The 16563-nt window shown below is 31.6% G+C and overlaps 1 protein-coding gene across 3 annotated transcripts; it reads left to right on the top strand.

Annotated features, from left to right (window-relative positions):
- Window positions 1-4193: 4193 nt before the first annotated feature.
- On the top strand, window positions 4194-11459 carry LOC7485156 (uncharacterized). 3 transcript variants are annotated; one of them, XM_024581282.2, is made up of 14 exons: window positions 4194-4351; window positions 4771-5019; window positions 5382-5556; window positions 6026-6109; window positions 6536-6777; window positions 7538-7763; window positions 8182-8261; window positions 8337-8421; window positions 9537-9668; window positions 9770-9883; window positions 10075-10122; window positions 10662-10749; window positions 10845-10898; window positions 10987-11459. In XM_024581282.2, the coding sequence occupies exons 2-14, from the start codon at window positions 4772-4774 to the stop codon at window positions 11133-11135; spliced, it is 1725 nt and encodes a 574-aa protein (XP_024437050.1). In that variant the 5' UTR covers window positions 4194-4351; window position 4771; the 3' UTR covers window positions 11136-11459. The 3 variants fall into 3 exon arrangements, with proteins under 3 accessions (XP_024437050.1, XP_024437052.1, XP_024437051.1); XM_024581283.2 differs by having other exon boundaries at window positions 4229-4351; window positions 4767-5019; XM_024581284.2 differs by lacking the exon at window positions 6026-6109.
- The last annotated feature ends 5104 nt before the right edge of the window (window positions 11460-16563 follow it).

A 16563-nucleotide genomic window follows, 5' to 3' on the forward strand; every position in this document is an offset into this window, starting at 1 on the left:
CTGATATGAATGCTTGTTTTTTAGTATGGGATGATCTCGCCGTCAAAAGAATTCAATAATATTTGAGCATCACTACCGAGTTAATATATTTACAGCTATCATTAATCAATAATTACAAGAGCTAAACAATAGATTTAATGAGCAGACGACCAAGCTTCTTATGTTGAACACAATTTTGGATCCTAAAAATACCTATAAATTATTTAGTGTTGAAGATATATGTTTGCTTATTGATAAGTTATATTCTAAAGATTTTTCTGAGCAAGAAAAAATTCATTTGAGATTTCAGTTGCAATATTACGAGCTTGATGTACCTGATCATCCAAAGTTAAAGAATATGTCATTGATTGCTAATTTTATGCCAAGGATTGGTTGAAACTAAAAAAAAATTAACAATTTATCCACTCATTAACATGTTGATTCAATTTATTTTGACTCTTCCTAATTCGACAACAACTATTGAACATGATTTTTCAATAATGAAGACTGTAAAAACAAGACTTTGCAATTGGATGGAGGATAATTTTCTTGCAATTATTTGATTGTCTACATAGAAAAAGAAATTGCTGAAAGATTCACAATTACTAAGATAATTGATGATTTTTGTTCCATGAAAGAACGACGAGCACAATTAAAATGAAAATGTAAGAACCTTTCTTTATTATTTTTTACTTCATTTCAAAATTTATCAACATAAATAATACTTCGTTTTAGTTAATGTTTCTTATATACTTTATATGTTTATATTTAATAAGTATAAAGACCAACAAAATTAAAGTGGTGGATGCCTTATAAATATGAAATTAATTTCATAGTTTTAACTAAATTTGATATTATTTTAAACATCTTTCCCTATACAAAAATAATTATATACTTGTAGCGAAACCAAGTTCTTCAAATTATACTCTATACTAAAAGGAATTAACCTTTCACTATGCGAAACCACAGTAAAAGGCAAATGCCTTTTAGTTATAGGTTTTTTTTTTTGTTTTTTTATTACTTTGTTTTTTTTTTTGTTTTTTTTTTATCTTCAATTAATATTTTTTTATTTAATTTAGTTATTTAATATTAATTTTTTTCTATTTAGTTATGACATTCTCATGATACGGATCTCGGGTTTGACAGGTTAACCTGGTTTAGCGAGTTAATCCAATTGACTAAGATTTTTTTTCTTTTTCTTAATTAGTTTTTTTTTCTTTTAATTTCATCATTTAATATTGATTTGATTGAGAATTAAATTTCATGATTTATTTTGTTTACTTTTCATTAGATTAACCTGATCTTATGAGGGGATTTTATTATACCCCTCCTCATAAAGTACTATTCATCATAATAGTGCTTTGCTTTGTTTTTTTTCTTTTCAATTAATCTTTCTTTTTGTTTAATATTAATTTTTTTCTATCTAGTTATCACACTCTCATGATACAAATTCCAGGTTTGATGGGTTAACCTGGTTTGGCGGGTCAACCCAGATGACTCAGATTTTTTTCTTCTTCTTAATTAGTTTTTTTCTTTCAATTTCATCTTTTAATATTGATTTAATTGAGAATTAAACTTCATGATTTGTTTTGTTTGCTTTTCATTAGATTATCCGGATCTTATGACACGAAAATAATGCTTAACGGATTACCTTGAGTTAACTCAGGTTGTTTTTTATATCTTTTATTTAATTGATTTTTTTCAATTTTATCATTTAACATTGGATCGGTTGAGAATTGAGTTTCATAATATATTTTGAGTTGCTTTTTATGAGAATATCTTGATTTTAAGATTAAGGTCACGAGTTTTAGCATTTTAACTCTAGTTAAATCAAGTCGTTTTTTTTTTTATTTTCCTTTTAAGAGGTTATATTTGTCTCATTATCATTTAACTTTGGGTCGGTTGAGAATTGAGCTTCATAATCTATTTTTAATCTAGTTGAATAATTTTTTTTCTCTTTTTTTAATTGACCCTCTCAATTTTATCAATTAATATTAGGAATTAGGTTTCATGATTTATTTTGGTTTGTTTTTCATTAGGTTATCATGGTCTCATGACTTGGTAATAGTGCTTAACGTGGTAATAGTGCTTAACGGTTAACTCGGGTTAACTTGACTAATTTTTTATGTCATTTTTTTAATTAAGATTTTTACAATTTTCATCGTTCAACATTAGATCCGACAGGGACGATTAAGAATCAAACTTTTGACTTTCTCTCTATTGAGTTATCTCAATTTTAAGACCAAAGTCGCGGATTTGACAGGTTAACTTGAGTTAAATCAAGTCATTTTTTTTATATTTTTTTATATAAAGTTATCTCAGCCTAGTGATCCAGGTTGTTTTTATGTTATTTTTTTAATTGGTTTCTTTTTTTAATCTCATCCTTCAATATTGGGCTGATTAGGGATTGAAATTTGTAATTTGTTTCAATTTGCTTTTATAGGGTTATCTCGGTCTTACGACCCGGGTTGCAAATTTGACATGTTAACATAAGTAAGTTTTTTAAGTCATTTTTTAATTGATTTTTTTTTCAATTTCATCCTTCAATATTGGGTTAATTGAGAATTAAACTTAATAATTTATTTTGATTTGCTTTTTATAGGGTTATCATAGTCTTATAATCAGGGTCGTGAATTTGATACGTTAACCCAGGTTATCCAAAGTCAATCCAATATGTTTTTATTTTAATATCAAGAAAAGATATCATCTTAAAATTTTATTTAGTCAAAATTTATTTTCACAAGTTGTATGAGTTGTTTTTAGATCAGTAAAGTCAACCGAGTTATATTGAGTACACCCTCACACAATTTATATATTTTTTTATGAAAAATAAATATTTAAATATTTTTTTATCTTTTAAAAAAATTTAACTTAATCTATAGCATAACATGAGTTAACCATCTAATAAAACTAAATGATGCAATATTTTTGTTTTTATAACTTATATATTCTAGGTTAAAAAAAATTATATCTTGTTATATTTTGATTTGCCCCCTAATAAATAATTCTAGGGACGTCACTGGCGTGATGTGCACGTAAGAAACATGACTCAAACTTACATTATATTCAATTAAAAATTCACCTTTTTTTTTTTCTCTTCTTTTTTTTTTTTCCCCTAATCGTGCGTTTATAAAAAATAATTTTGTAGAATCTTTATTATTCTTCATGAAAAATAAAATACATTCACAATTTTTTTCAATACTTATTAATCATGTAATGTTTTTTATTTATTTAAAAATAGTCCATTTTCTTCTATTAAACCCTAATCAACTCACCAAAATCCATATTTATAGCAATTTAGTGGCTTGTTGCTTCATAAATATTTGTAATTAGCCCCTAATTAATCATAGATATTAATGACCCAATGGGAACCAGTGATTTCACGACCCCACACGGTTTCTAACCCCAAGTCACCTATAATTCTCTCAACACGTGTACGGCCAAGATTCCCTCCTCCTCCAAAACGCGTTAAATCCTAACCTGCGCGCCTTCTATTCTCGTCGCACGTGTCAATCGCCTTTTCAACGTGCCTCCACGTCGTCTTCCACTTAAAGCCGGCAGAAATTTGCTATCATATACTCCCACGTGTCAGTCATTCATTCTCTTTATCTGCCCTTAAATTACCGGCTGGTTACCGGGTCTTCCCTTAACTCCACGGCACCTTCTCTCTCGAAATCACCGTAACCTGCACGATGTTTAATCATCCGAAATAAATTTCCTTGACAGGTTTGCCCCTCATGTAATGGTTATAGGGCGTATTTTACCCCTAAAACTATTGTATTTGTGGCAAAAGAAGACCTGGACAATCAATTTGATTGTATCCTCAAACTATTATGTTTTGACCAATCAAGTCCTTCTGTCAGAATCGTTAAGACTAACGGTCATCACTTGACATCGTATATTCAGGTTTTGCAAAAATATGTATTGACGTTCGAAATTTGACGATTAGGTTTAACTATTCAATTTAACAAAAGGACTTAATTGTTTAAAAAATAATAGTTCAAGGATACAATTGATCAAATTGATAGTTTAGTCCTTACTTTGCCAAAATCCCAATAATTTATGATGGATAAAATAAGTGCTCTTTAACCCTCGTATTGTCATATGACCACATCTTCTAGTCCTCTACCTTTGAAAAAGAGGTCAACCCATGTGGATAATTTGGTAATTTGACAATCTCAATCATGAAATAGATAAAAAACTATAAAGTGTATAATAATATTCAAAAGTTTATAATATATATTCTATGTTTTATTTTCTTCCCATTTTTGGTTCTTCAATTTTGTAGTAGGAAAAGGGAAAAAAAAAGAAAAGAAATGCACCACTACTTCAATTCCTAGCTTGATTCTCACTTGTGAATAATTTTAATCAGGTAAGTTCTTCTTATGATTTTTAATTCTAATTTCAATATTAACAAATTTTTATATTCCTTTAGATTGATTTCCAAAAATATTTTTTTTCATAATTTTTATTGTGGTTTATATGCTAATTTAGACCATATAGGATTAAGAGATTTATGATCTATAAGGAAAGTTTTCAAAACCCAAGCAGCACCATAGTCTAAACAGTTTTCAATTAGCTGTATTTGTATCCTTTCCATTTGAATTTCCTTTTTTTGGGCTAAAATTCTTTAGGGTTTTGTGTTTTATACACAAAAGTGAAGTGAAGTTTGTATCTTTGTGTGTTTGGAAAGTGATTATTTTGTGATAAAGATTGTATCTTTTTGTGATTACAAAAAAAGGGTTTTTGTTTATGTTGTGATTTTGATTGAAATTCTGTGATTTGAGAAAGAATGGAGTCATCAAGGAGTTGGTTTAAGATATTTAAGCAAGGGAGTAGTAATTCAAAAAAGAAAGAAGCTGCAGCAGAGAGTGTAAAGAAGAATAATAATGGTGGTGTTGGTGTTGTTAATAGTGGTGGTAAGCCACCAATTAATGATGCACCTTCACATGCTACAAAGCAGAAAGTGGATGCAGCTAAACAGTATATTGAGAATCATTATAAAGCTCAGATGAAGAATTTACAGGACAGGAAAGAGAGGTAATTTTGAATTTTTGGGGTTTAAAGTTTCGTGCTTTCTGGTATTTAGTTTGATTTATTGTGTTTTGGAACATTTTTTTTTATGTGGGTTTGTTGGTGCTTTTAGAATAATGTAGAATGTTATGTTGTTGTGTTATTTTGGTGTTTCTTTTTAGGTTAGAGTAGTTGTGTTGGATACTGACCGGATAATCTGACATGGGTACCGGTACTTAGGCAAATCGAATGCACGGGGAAATTAAATGAATTTTGAGAATATAGATTGAATGTGTTAGGTTAGTCGAATTGGATGGTATATATGGTTTGGGAATTGGATTTGTTAGAGTTTTTTTTGTAGTTAAAATGGTGTGTGTTGGTCAATGTAGGAGATGGATGTTGGAGAGGAAGCTTGCAGATGCGGATGTTTCTCGGGAAGAACAGATGAATATACTGAAGAAGTTTGAGGAGAAGGAAACTGAGTATATGCGTCGTCAAAGACATAAGATGGGGGTTGATGATTTTGAACTTTTGACCATCATTGGCAGGGGTGCATTTGGGGAGGTGTTTCTCCTTTCAAATTTTTTTCTTAAGTTATTTTTTCTTTGTTGCATTAGAAACAGTTTGGTATTTATCTTATCCAGTGCTTTCTTAAATTATGAATGCAATGATTTCTTTTATATAGCTGTATGATTTTTGGCTGTTCAGAAGTCTTGAGTGTAGAAAAATAAATTTTATGCGAAAAAACTTAGAAGTTCTGTCTTCATTCACTAGTCGTGTTGATGAGCTGATTTATATTATCTTCTTGGGGCTGACAAGATAACTTTTCATTTCTCTTTCAGTCGATCGAAAGTTGTTTTGAGGAAATTTTCATATTGTTATTGTTTTGAAGTTTTTTAAATTCTGTCCTTCCTGTTCTTTTGTCATTACCTCTTGCCAATGAACTCCATATGGTTATATTATTGTGATTACATGTGCAATTTTCATCCAGGAGTTGTTAATTTCACTAATGGTGCATATGTGGTCACTGTAGGTGAGACTTTGCAGAGAAAAAACTACTGGCAATGTGTATGCAATGAAAAAGCTCAAGAAATCCGAGATGCTTCGTAGAGGACAGGTTTGTCGCTGTGGTGCTTCATTCAGATCAATGTATTTTGACAATTTATTTGTCCAATCTACTTTATTTTCATTTTGGTGGTGCTGAATTTTGTTATTCTCCCCTACTAGTTGCATTATTGGCCAAACATGCTCCACAGTTTTTCAAAAAATGCTTTAGATTGATGTTCATTGCGGTCTTCACTACTTGCTTGTAAAGTTATCGTGGTCTATTCATTTATAGGAAATGCTATAAATAAATGAACTGCAGGCTTGATGAAGAAATAGGTGTCTTTTGAAAAGAAAAGCAAAACTATACCCTGTTCAATTTTTTTTTTATCAATGGGATTGTCATGGAAACTTCACTACTAAACGCCAGATATCTCATCTAGTTGGTCCTATGAGGAAGATTCATCCCTATTTGCACTTTCTCTCCTTTCTCATGCAGGTGGAACATGTTAAAGCCGAAAGGAATCTCCTTGCCGAGGTTGACAGTACTTGTATCGTCAAGCTCTACTGTTCCTTTCAAGATGATGAATATTTGTATCTTATCATGGAATATCTCCCTGGAGGTGACATGATGACATTGCTGATGCGCAAGGATACCTTAACTGAGGACGAGGCCAGGTTTTATGTTGGGCAGACAGTTCTTGCAATTGAGTCTATTCACAAGCACAACTACATCCACAGGTTTCCTATTAATCTTTTGATGCCTTTTGTTTCATTAGTTCTGTCTCTGTTATTGGGTAGACATAGTTTATATCTATGTGGAACTGATACTATGTTTATCTGCATCGAATACAAATGCTCCTCATATATTTAATACTGGGAAGTGGGAACTCATATATTCACATTTTCTAAAAAAGAAAGTGGCTTTCAAAATTAATACATCCTGCATGTTCCTTAACATGCTTCAGATTAATGATTAAGATTGCCTATTTGGTGGTTCAAAAAGGTGAGTGCTATCATAAGAACAAATATAGGAAGCCTTATGAGACATGTTTTATTAATGCTTGAACTGGGAATGCTTGCACCATCAAGTTGTCATGAGGCATACCTGTAAGAACATTTACCATTGATAAAGATTGATGTAGACATTGAACAGTTGAAAATGTATATATCAAATCCTTACTGTTTTGGTGCCCTGGTGAACATATTTGTTTCATATCCATTTTTCTTAAGCTATATCGATGATATGCTGACTTTGTAGTTGTTATAGGGAACATATCTAGTGGGTGGTATTCCTGACCAAGTTTGTTTTTGGCCTTTTTCTATGGAATATGTATTGCTGTTGGTGGTGTATTAGTAGCTGTCTTTTAGTTGCAAAAATCTCTTTTTTTTTCACGACTTGTAATTTTGTGCACCTTTTATTTTCATATTGCTTTAAAATTTTCATCTATACACTTGCAATCATGTATGTGAAGAATCTATTCTTACCTCTCTATGACAGGGATATTAAACCTGATAATTTGTTGCTCGACAAAAATGGCCATATGAAGCTTTCAGATTTTGGGCTGTGTAAGCCCTTAGACAGCAGTAGCTTTCCAAATTTTAGGGAGGATGATTATGCAGGTGGAAGGAACTTGAAACCTTCAGCAGAGGGCAATAAACCTCCTACGCCAAGGCGGACACAGCAGGAACAGCTTGTTCACTGGCAGAAGAATAGGCGAACATTGGTATGATCTCTCAGCTATATTTACGATTGCATGCAGCTTCTCTGCAATTGGTAGAAACTATGTTTTCAGGATAATTTAATACCGAGATTTGCCTTGATAAAACAATAAACAGCACCAATTGATGGATGCCATTATGCATTTCTGCTTGCTGTCTCTTTCATTTTGGAATTATTTTGCTACAGTTAATTTATATGGTTTTTAAAATTGAAACTTGTTTCTTCTAAACATTTGTAAGCTGTTAACTGAAAGAAATGAGTTATACTGATGCTTATATTATTTTGCTATATACTTTAGTTTGGAAGCTGCAAAGACCCATTTAAATTTTGATATTTTCATGTCATTTCTCGCAGTTCTGCTTTCAAGTTTTTCTCATATGTTCAGTTCTTTCATGTATTAATTTTCATATTTTGCTTTTCAGGCATATTCAACGGTTGGCACTCCAGACTACATTGCCCCAGAAGTATTATTGAAGAAAGGCTATGGAATGGAGTGTGATTGGTTAGTTTCCTTACCAATGGCATGCTTGATACATTCTATTTTTTTTGTCCTTTTGTTAATTAATATGTCTATTAGGTGGTCTCTTGGGGCAATTATGTATGAAATGCTTGTGGGATATCCACCTTTCTATTCTGAAGAACCTATGTCAACATGTAGAAAGGTAAGAAAACTTTTTTCATCTATTAGAGACATACCTATGTATCAAGCATGTGTGTATGTGCCCATGCATGTGTTTGTACACATGTATGCATGTTTATGTAGGTAGATTTTTTTATTAATTTTTCTAAGGGTCTGAATAAAAATGACATGAAAATGTGACTTCAAGAAAATTTTCTCTGCTTAGTAACAAGATACTGAAAATCTAAAAGTACAGCAATCATTTAGTTTATTCTGCATGCCACTACTTATGGATGGCAGCACATGTCACGCTCCTTATCTCAACCCTTTTCATCCAGAAGGACAGCAAGAACATTTATTTCCCCACGTAAAAAGCATTTTAAGGAAGTAAACATATTGCAGGAGTTTACATGAGAAAAGGGGATAAATTCTGTACATGACAGGAAGGATTTTAGTTATTGCTCTAATGTCTGTCTAGTATCTGGACTAGCAGATGTGGATCCTGATATTCTGATGTCACTAGAACACCATTTGGATCACTGACAGTGGTTATAAGATAAAAGTGAAAGCAACCTAACATCATTTGGATCACTGACAGTGGTTATAAGATAAAAGTGAAAGCAACCTGGTCGTATTTAGTGTCCCGCAGGATGATTTTTGCAAGGAATGTGCTTTTGAGAGACACCACATCTAACTCAAGAACCAAGAGAACTTTTGAAATAAGAAGACATAAGAAAACTTTTGAATAACTTAATATCAAATCCAGTACCGTAGAATGATCCTTCTACTGTGAAAGATAATATGTTGAATCATGCTTATTTAAGAATTTCTTTAATCTTAGAAAAAAGATCTGAAACATGGAAAATAAAAGAAGTCTGTTTTGGTAAAAAGCTTTTATTATAACTCCATTAAGGGGCTACTTCTGTGTTAGGTCTGACTCCCCATATGAATTAGTTTTGGATCTTGATTTACTTTGAATACGTACAAGCTTGTTCTGCTGTTGATTAATTTATCTTGTACTGTCATCTTATTGATAGGATTACATGTCTTTTTCCTCTGAATTGAAATTAAATGTATATTTTTTAATATCATGTGATGGTTTGCTGCTGTATTTGATTGAATAAATTTTATCAAACAATGGTCAATTGGTCCATGCAGATTGTCAATTGGAGAAATCACTTAAAATTCCCTGAAGAAGCTAAGCTGTCTGTTGAGGCTAAAGACCTTATCCGAAAACTTCTATGCAATGTAGAACAGAGGCTTGGGACCAAAGGAGCTCATGAAATAAAAGTTAGCATACTTAAACCATCGTTTCCCCTTTAGTTGAACTCCTGAATCCAGGGATGACATATTTGTTTCTAAAACATGCGTTTGACTTGTTTACACCTCAGTTACACACATGGTTTAAAGGCACCGAATGGGACAGATTATATCAGGTAGAAGCTGCTTTTAAACCAGAGGTCAAAGATGAGTTAGATACGCAGAATTTTGAAAAGTTTGAAGAGGTAAGGAATGGCTGTAAATCTGTGACTTGGTTCCTTTGTTGAGAGGCATCTTTGCTGTTTTCTTAAGGGAATGGTGATTGGTGTTCGCTATGCATTTGAATCTTGCTGGAATTTGTTTATTGTTGTTTTGTTTTTGCTGCTGCTTTTACTCTCAGTGACAATTGACATGTTTGATAAATCCATGTATACAGCTGGGGACTTCTCTGCAATCTTCATCAAAATCTGGTCCGTGGAGAAAGGTAAGCTTAAACTTTTCATAAATCATAACATGGATTCGTGTTCCTTTCAGTAAAATTTATTTTTGCTAGACTCTGAATTCAGAGTGCAGTGCAAGTTCAGTTTGATACTGAAAATGTAGTGCCATGTGATTCACACCCATTCTGTACTATGCACTTGCTATTTCAATGACACTAAAATCAAAACCGCAATAGCTTTTCCTGAATGGTAGGATTATTGCAAGATTGGAAGCATATTTCTCAATTTGGAATTTTCCGTACTCATACTTTCCAAGTACTTGGTAGAACACTTTCTGCAACTTGCATTGTCCTATGCTGAACAAAAATATATCAGGAATGCTCACTGTTTGACTCCGAGATCGACATTTCATTTTATGCTATGGTGGAGTATTGTAGTTGTTCATCCTGATTGCATCTAACGAGTTTGTTTCTGTCATGCCTCTTTTACCCGTGATAACGTTTCTTCGTACCCTGATATTGTTTTCTATATTCTATGGAACATTGGATAAATGAACTCATTAACTTTTGTTTTTTATTTGCAGATGCTTCCATCAAAGGATGTGAACTTTGTTGGTTACACTTACAAGAATTACGAGATTGTCAATAATGATCATGATATGCCATCCGTCGGTCTGTGTATCACCCTGAGGATTAGGATAGCTTGATTCCATGTTTAGAAAATCTTTATTAGGACTAACAGTCTTCATTTGTGTTCTCGAATGCAGAGTTGAGGAAAAAGAGTACTGCACCAAAGAGACCAACTATCAAGTCATTATTTGGTACAAACCACAGTCTACCCCCTGAATCTCAACCTCCTTTGGGTTCGATCTACTTTCTCTAACTCCCACTTTACCATGCCTTCTGCAGAAATACCTGATTCTTCTGACCAGCATGCTCAAGGAAGCTTTCTAAACCTCTTACCCACCCAAGTCGAGGTATCGGAAAGCCCTGAATTATCTCCGCGGTCCACTCGAACTTCACAACACCATCACAACCACAAGCCTATAAGAAGATAGTAGAAGAGTACACACATGAGCCGTGATTTTTTATAGTTGCTGCAATTGATTTGGAGGGTTTTCATTTCTTGTAATGCAAATCAGGAAGAAGAAAATGTTAATGCAATATATGTATGTTGTATCTAGCGTTGATGCGCCAAGTAGAAGAAATGATTTCTTGTATAGTCAACTAGATAAAAGAAAGATTAGGGCAAAGTAACTTGTAGTCTTATCAGCTTCTTATTCTCAAATTCTTTCCTTCAAGGTATAGTTCATGGCCTCAGCCTGTGTTGACTATCGAATCCACTTCTACTGTAGAATAACAGAAGCAAATTCTTACTATCAGTTGATGTGATTACGAACTACAATATTTACTCATTTTGGCATCAATTCCGTTTAGTGAAGAAAGAAAGAAAATTCTTAGCATTGAATCTTGGTATGTTCAAGCCTCGTAGACTAGTTTTTGTCATAGGTAAGGGTTTTCTTTTTTTCTTCCTAGGTATCTTCGAGGTTTTGTCGGGTGTCAAGACAGGAACTAAAGTAGCATTAATAAAACAATCCAAACCGGTTCTAAAAATTATTTTTAATATTAAAATAATTCAAAACTATATAAAAAAATTTGATTTTTTTAGGAACGTGATTTCAACAGCGCATAAATATAAAAGCAGAAACATACAGCCTCGTGGTTGAAATTCTCACTCTTGGACTGATAAATATTGCCATGGGATGAGTTGCCTTCGGTGCATTAGCCCAATGTTGGTTTGGCCCAATTCATAGGTAGAGGAAGAAGCACTCTCAAATAGAGTTTTTTTCTTTCAATCATTGATTTTTGATTGTCAATATACATATAGTACATCTTTGATCCTGAAATATTGATTACATGTTTTTTTTTTTTTGGGAAAATAGGTATTTTATTAGTTAATCTTATGTTTTTATTTTTTCATCTTGTAATATTATGCTTTTTTTTCCCTCTATTTATTGGGAATAGTTTTTCTTGTTTGATATTATTAAAATTTTCTAGTTTTTTTTATATAGAAGGTTGTAATGTATTTTTGACAAGTGAAACATGAATGAATAAAAATAAATATATGAAAAAATCTTTTTATAATTATGGTGTTTTTAATATTTAAGGGTTTTGATTTATAAAAAATCTCATTATATTTTGTTATTTTGTTTATGTCAAGAACGTATAAATTATGTGAAAATAAGATAATATAAATTCGCGAGTCTAAGAGTTTATAAACAGGGAATGCAGATGAAATCGATATTTTCTAAAATTTTGAATTTTTTATTTGACGTTCCATCTCTCTCATCAATATATCAAAAGGAACTTAATCTGAAGAAGTAGTTCCAGACAATTTGCTAGACAAAACAGAGAATCCATGGCACCATTTGCATCAAACAGCTAGCTTTGCTACATCTTATGCCATACTGTGCCCTGATTTCTAGCCTAATTGTTTTTTATTTATAATCCCAAGGGCCTTAATTAGAAGCTCTTGCTATTTCCCAAGCGAGATAAAGTGGGTGAAGAACATAAAAAGAGATGTGAATGCATGACTATGGTTTTCTGAGCTTGATCTGCACTTAAAGGGCCTTAGGATCGATCTCTAAGAGAGAGATAGATCCCCCATTTAATGCCCTAAAGATTGAGAGTAGAGTAAATTATACCACATGGGTAAGGGTCACATGCCACACAATCCAAGGGCTTAATTATCCATAACCTTTATTTAAATATTAACCTCATTATAAATTAATTAAGATGATGGTCTGCCTGTTTCCAATGTGCATATATAGCATGGATTCCTATATATATATTATAGTCTCATGTTCTCAAGATTGTGATCTTCATCAAAACAAAAAGAAAAAAATGGCTGGCTCCTTAGTTGATGGTATTGTGATATTAATGTTACAACAACTAGTACTAGTTGTTTCTTTCATGGTTATAAAATACAGCTCGATTTAAAATTTATATCGTTAATTAGATAAATCACGGCTCGACTTAAGATTTAGATTGCTAGTTAGATGGCTGGCTTGGATTGCATTGCTTTATGAAGAAGCTTCCTTAGTTGATGGCATTGTTATATTAATGTCACAACAAATAGTACTAGTTATTTCTTCCATGGTTATAAAATACAGTTCGACTTAAAATTTAAATAGCTGGTTAGATAGATTATAACTCGATTTAAAATTTAGATTATTGTTTAAATTCTGATTTAATATGAATTTAATCTTTAAAACATACGAGAATATATTAGTTAATAAAAATTATTATACGAATTCGTTCTATCAACTCATTCATAAACTAAACTAAGCTAGCTATGAATTTAAGCTAAAATCTAAAAAACAATGGTTAATTAAATTAAGGAGAAAGAACAGGTGCCAGGTGGCAACGTCAATGGATCAAAGCCGTCAATGTGGACGAAATCGATGGCCAAGATCCATGTAACCGGTGAACTTGCCGGTGGACGGCCTACGTAGGGTGGTGTAAGATGCTTATGCAAGTGTCTCCAGCGTGCCATATCTATATTAGAGCAATATGTATATTTTTTTTTGTCATGGCAGGCAAGACAATTAAAACAAGACTTTTAGGCAGTCAATGCCCCATTTTAATTTTAATTAATTTCTTGTAATCATACCCCACATCTTGATTAGATTAATTGATTATTGAAAGAAATATTCGTCATCAGCAGAGAAATTAAGGTGGACGGTTGGCGTATTAATGTGCTCCAAATAAGTGATCACCGAGTTTTATAATATGGTGTATGGTGATAATAATATATATATATATATATATATATATATATATATATATATTGGAGGTGGTGCACATGGCCATGGATGCTTTCGAGCTTTGATTAATGTTATGGAAAGACAAAAACCCTGTATATATTTTGCTCAGAGAATCCCAGTTCGATTTGTTCTGTTGTGGGGGAGAAGAGTGTCTTGGGGCTTAATTTGTCATGCAAGAACGTTATTCGTTCGGCAAGTGTTATATATATATATATATATATATAAAAAATTAAGTAATAGAATTTGAATCAAGGATATTATTTTTTTCTATTAATTTTTTATTATTTGATTATTATTATTATTATTATCAATTAAGCTGTTAATTCACCTACACGCGACAAGCGTTCTCTTTCTAGAGCCCATCAAATGTATGATTCATTTATATTACTACGTACTGGGGTTAGATAGCTCGGCTTTAGCTAAGGTTTATATATATGGAATATTCGACCACCCGGCCAGGCCGACCCCCGAGAGAGAATCCCAGTTAGCAAATTTAAATTCTTATTATAAAGTATAAGTCAACTAACCCTGTTAATTAAATTAGTAATTAATTATCTTGGAATAAAAGAGATAGAGATAGGCAATATGTTTTTTTTATTTTTTTTATTTTTAAAAATACATAAATTAATTTAAAAATTATCTTGAAAACATATTTGTTTTATATTTCATCCATGTTATATTTATATTTTTTTGTTTTCGTCTATTTTATCTTGGAATATTGATCAAATGTAACAAAAAAAACATAGAAAAATGAGATAAAAGAGTATCTATACATGTGATTAAGAACCCCAACTTACAAAATTTTAGATGAGGTTATTAATTTGTTGCTATATATATATATAATTAAAACATATAGATTCTACAAGCTAGGTAGTTGATTTATTTGTCTATAGCCCTATTCTTCTATTGCCAACTTCATGTGTGATTGTTTTTTTTTTTTTTTATGAGATGCATGTGGCATATTTAATTATTAGGCTTGTAAATTAATTAGAATATTTATTTAACATTTCAATATTTTCATGGGTGCATGCTAACTTGTGAGGCAGCTAGCTCGATCTTGTCACTTACACAGCCATGCCTCTCTGCAAAATTAATGGAAGCCAAGAGGATGGATGGAGTGAACATAGTACGAAGACTAGCTCAATTTCAATTATTTTATTATTTCAAGACATAGCCGTAGGAAATGTTTGGAAGTGTGGTAGTGGTTGTTTTTAAAAGTATTTTTTATTTCAAAACATATTAAAATAATATTTTTTTATTTTTTAAAAATTATTTTCGACATCAGCACATTAAAATAATCTGAAAATATTAAAAATATATTAATTTAAAGTAAAAAGATAAAAAAATTTCAAAATTTTTTAAAAACACTTTCTGACCACAATGTCAAACATTTTTATAGAAAGCGTAATTCAGTCTTCAAATTTTTACGACTTCATTATGCATAGAGTAGATATTAATATTCAAGATTACATTTTTAATCGTGTGCTGGATGTCTGTGTAATATATAACAACAACTAAACGATGCCAAAAAATTAGGTTGTGAAGTTCTTAATTTTTAAAAATTGAAGGGATCATATATTTATAATTGGAAAAATTTGGATATTAAAATACACATTTCACCCAAACTTTATTAAAGCTATTTATTCTCTTTGTATTTTAATTTTAGTCTCCTTTCTTTTAATCTCATTATTTCTTATCAAATTAACCTAAATTGATCAATAATTTTGTAATATAATAGTGAAATTAAAAAAAAAGTTTTATAACAAAAAAAAGAATTCACTATGAAAGTCTAAGATAAGGCTACAGTGCGTGGAGAACAGTAATTCCTCCACGCCTTTTACTTTATTGTGTAATAATATGTAGCTGGCAACGGTGGTCTTTTGAAGAACTTGAAGTGCTCAGAGAGAGAGAGAGAGAGAGAGAGAGTAGTAGTTAGGCATAGAAGATTCTCAAAATGTCTCATCAAACATTATAGGATAGGGTCGGTGATTCCCTTGATGATCATTGGCCCATTGAAAGCTTCAATTCATCACATAGGAAACGAAAGCCATCTCTTCTCGATCTTTCACATCAACATCCCTTCTAATAATTATTTCTGGGATATAATTTATCTAAGGTTTAGATTATTTAAATTAATAAAAAGTAGAAAAAACCAGATAAAAAACTTATGATCTTGATCCTTCAATCCTCCTGACTCGTGAATTATTTTTCAAGAAGAGTTTTAGAGCTATATATATATATATGCTTATAACATTAAAAGGAACCCTTGATTAAAGCTCAAGGATCAAATCAGTCATCACTTCAATATGTCTCATCAACAAGACTGTATGTGCATGTTTATTTCAGCACCATCTTTGAATGAATCACACCTAACTTCATAAAAGAAACCTCACTTTTAGGCAAGATCAGGCATGTTAATTTGACATTTTAAGGATAAAACCCTGTAACTTTATTACAAAACTACATCCCAAACCATGATTAAAAAGGGACATCTTGTTTAGACTGGTCTTAATTATATGAATAAAACCAATCCTAGCTAGCAGCTTGTCCTTTATCATCCCGACATGAAACATATATACACTAGACCATAGTTTAATTAGTCATGCTTAATTCTAAATCCCCACGATAATCGCCCTTTTCAAGATTGATTACGGTGCTT

This window comes from Populus trichocarpa, chromosome 11, assembly GCF_000002775.5.
Source record: "Populus trichocarpa isolate Nisqually-1 chromosome 11, P.trichocarpa_v4.1, whole genome shotgun sequence".
Lineage (NCBI taxonomy): Eukaryota > Viridiplantae > Streptophyta > Magnoliopsida > Malpighiales > Salicaceae > Populus > Populus trichocarpa.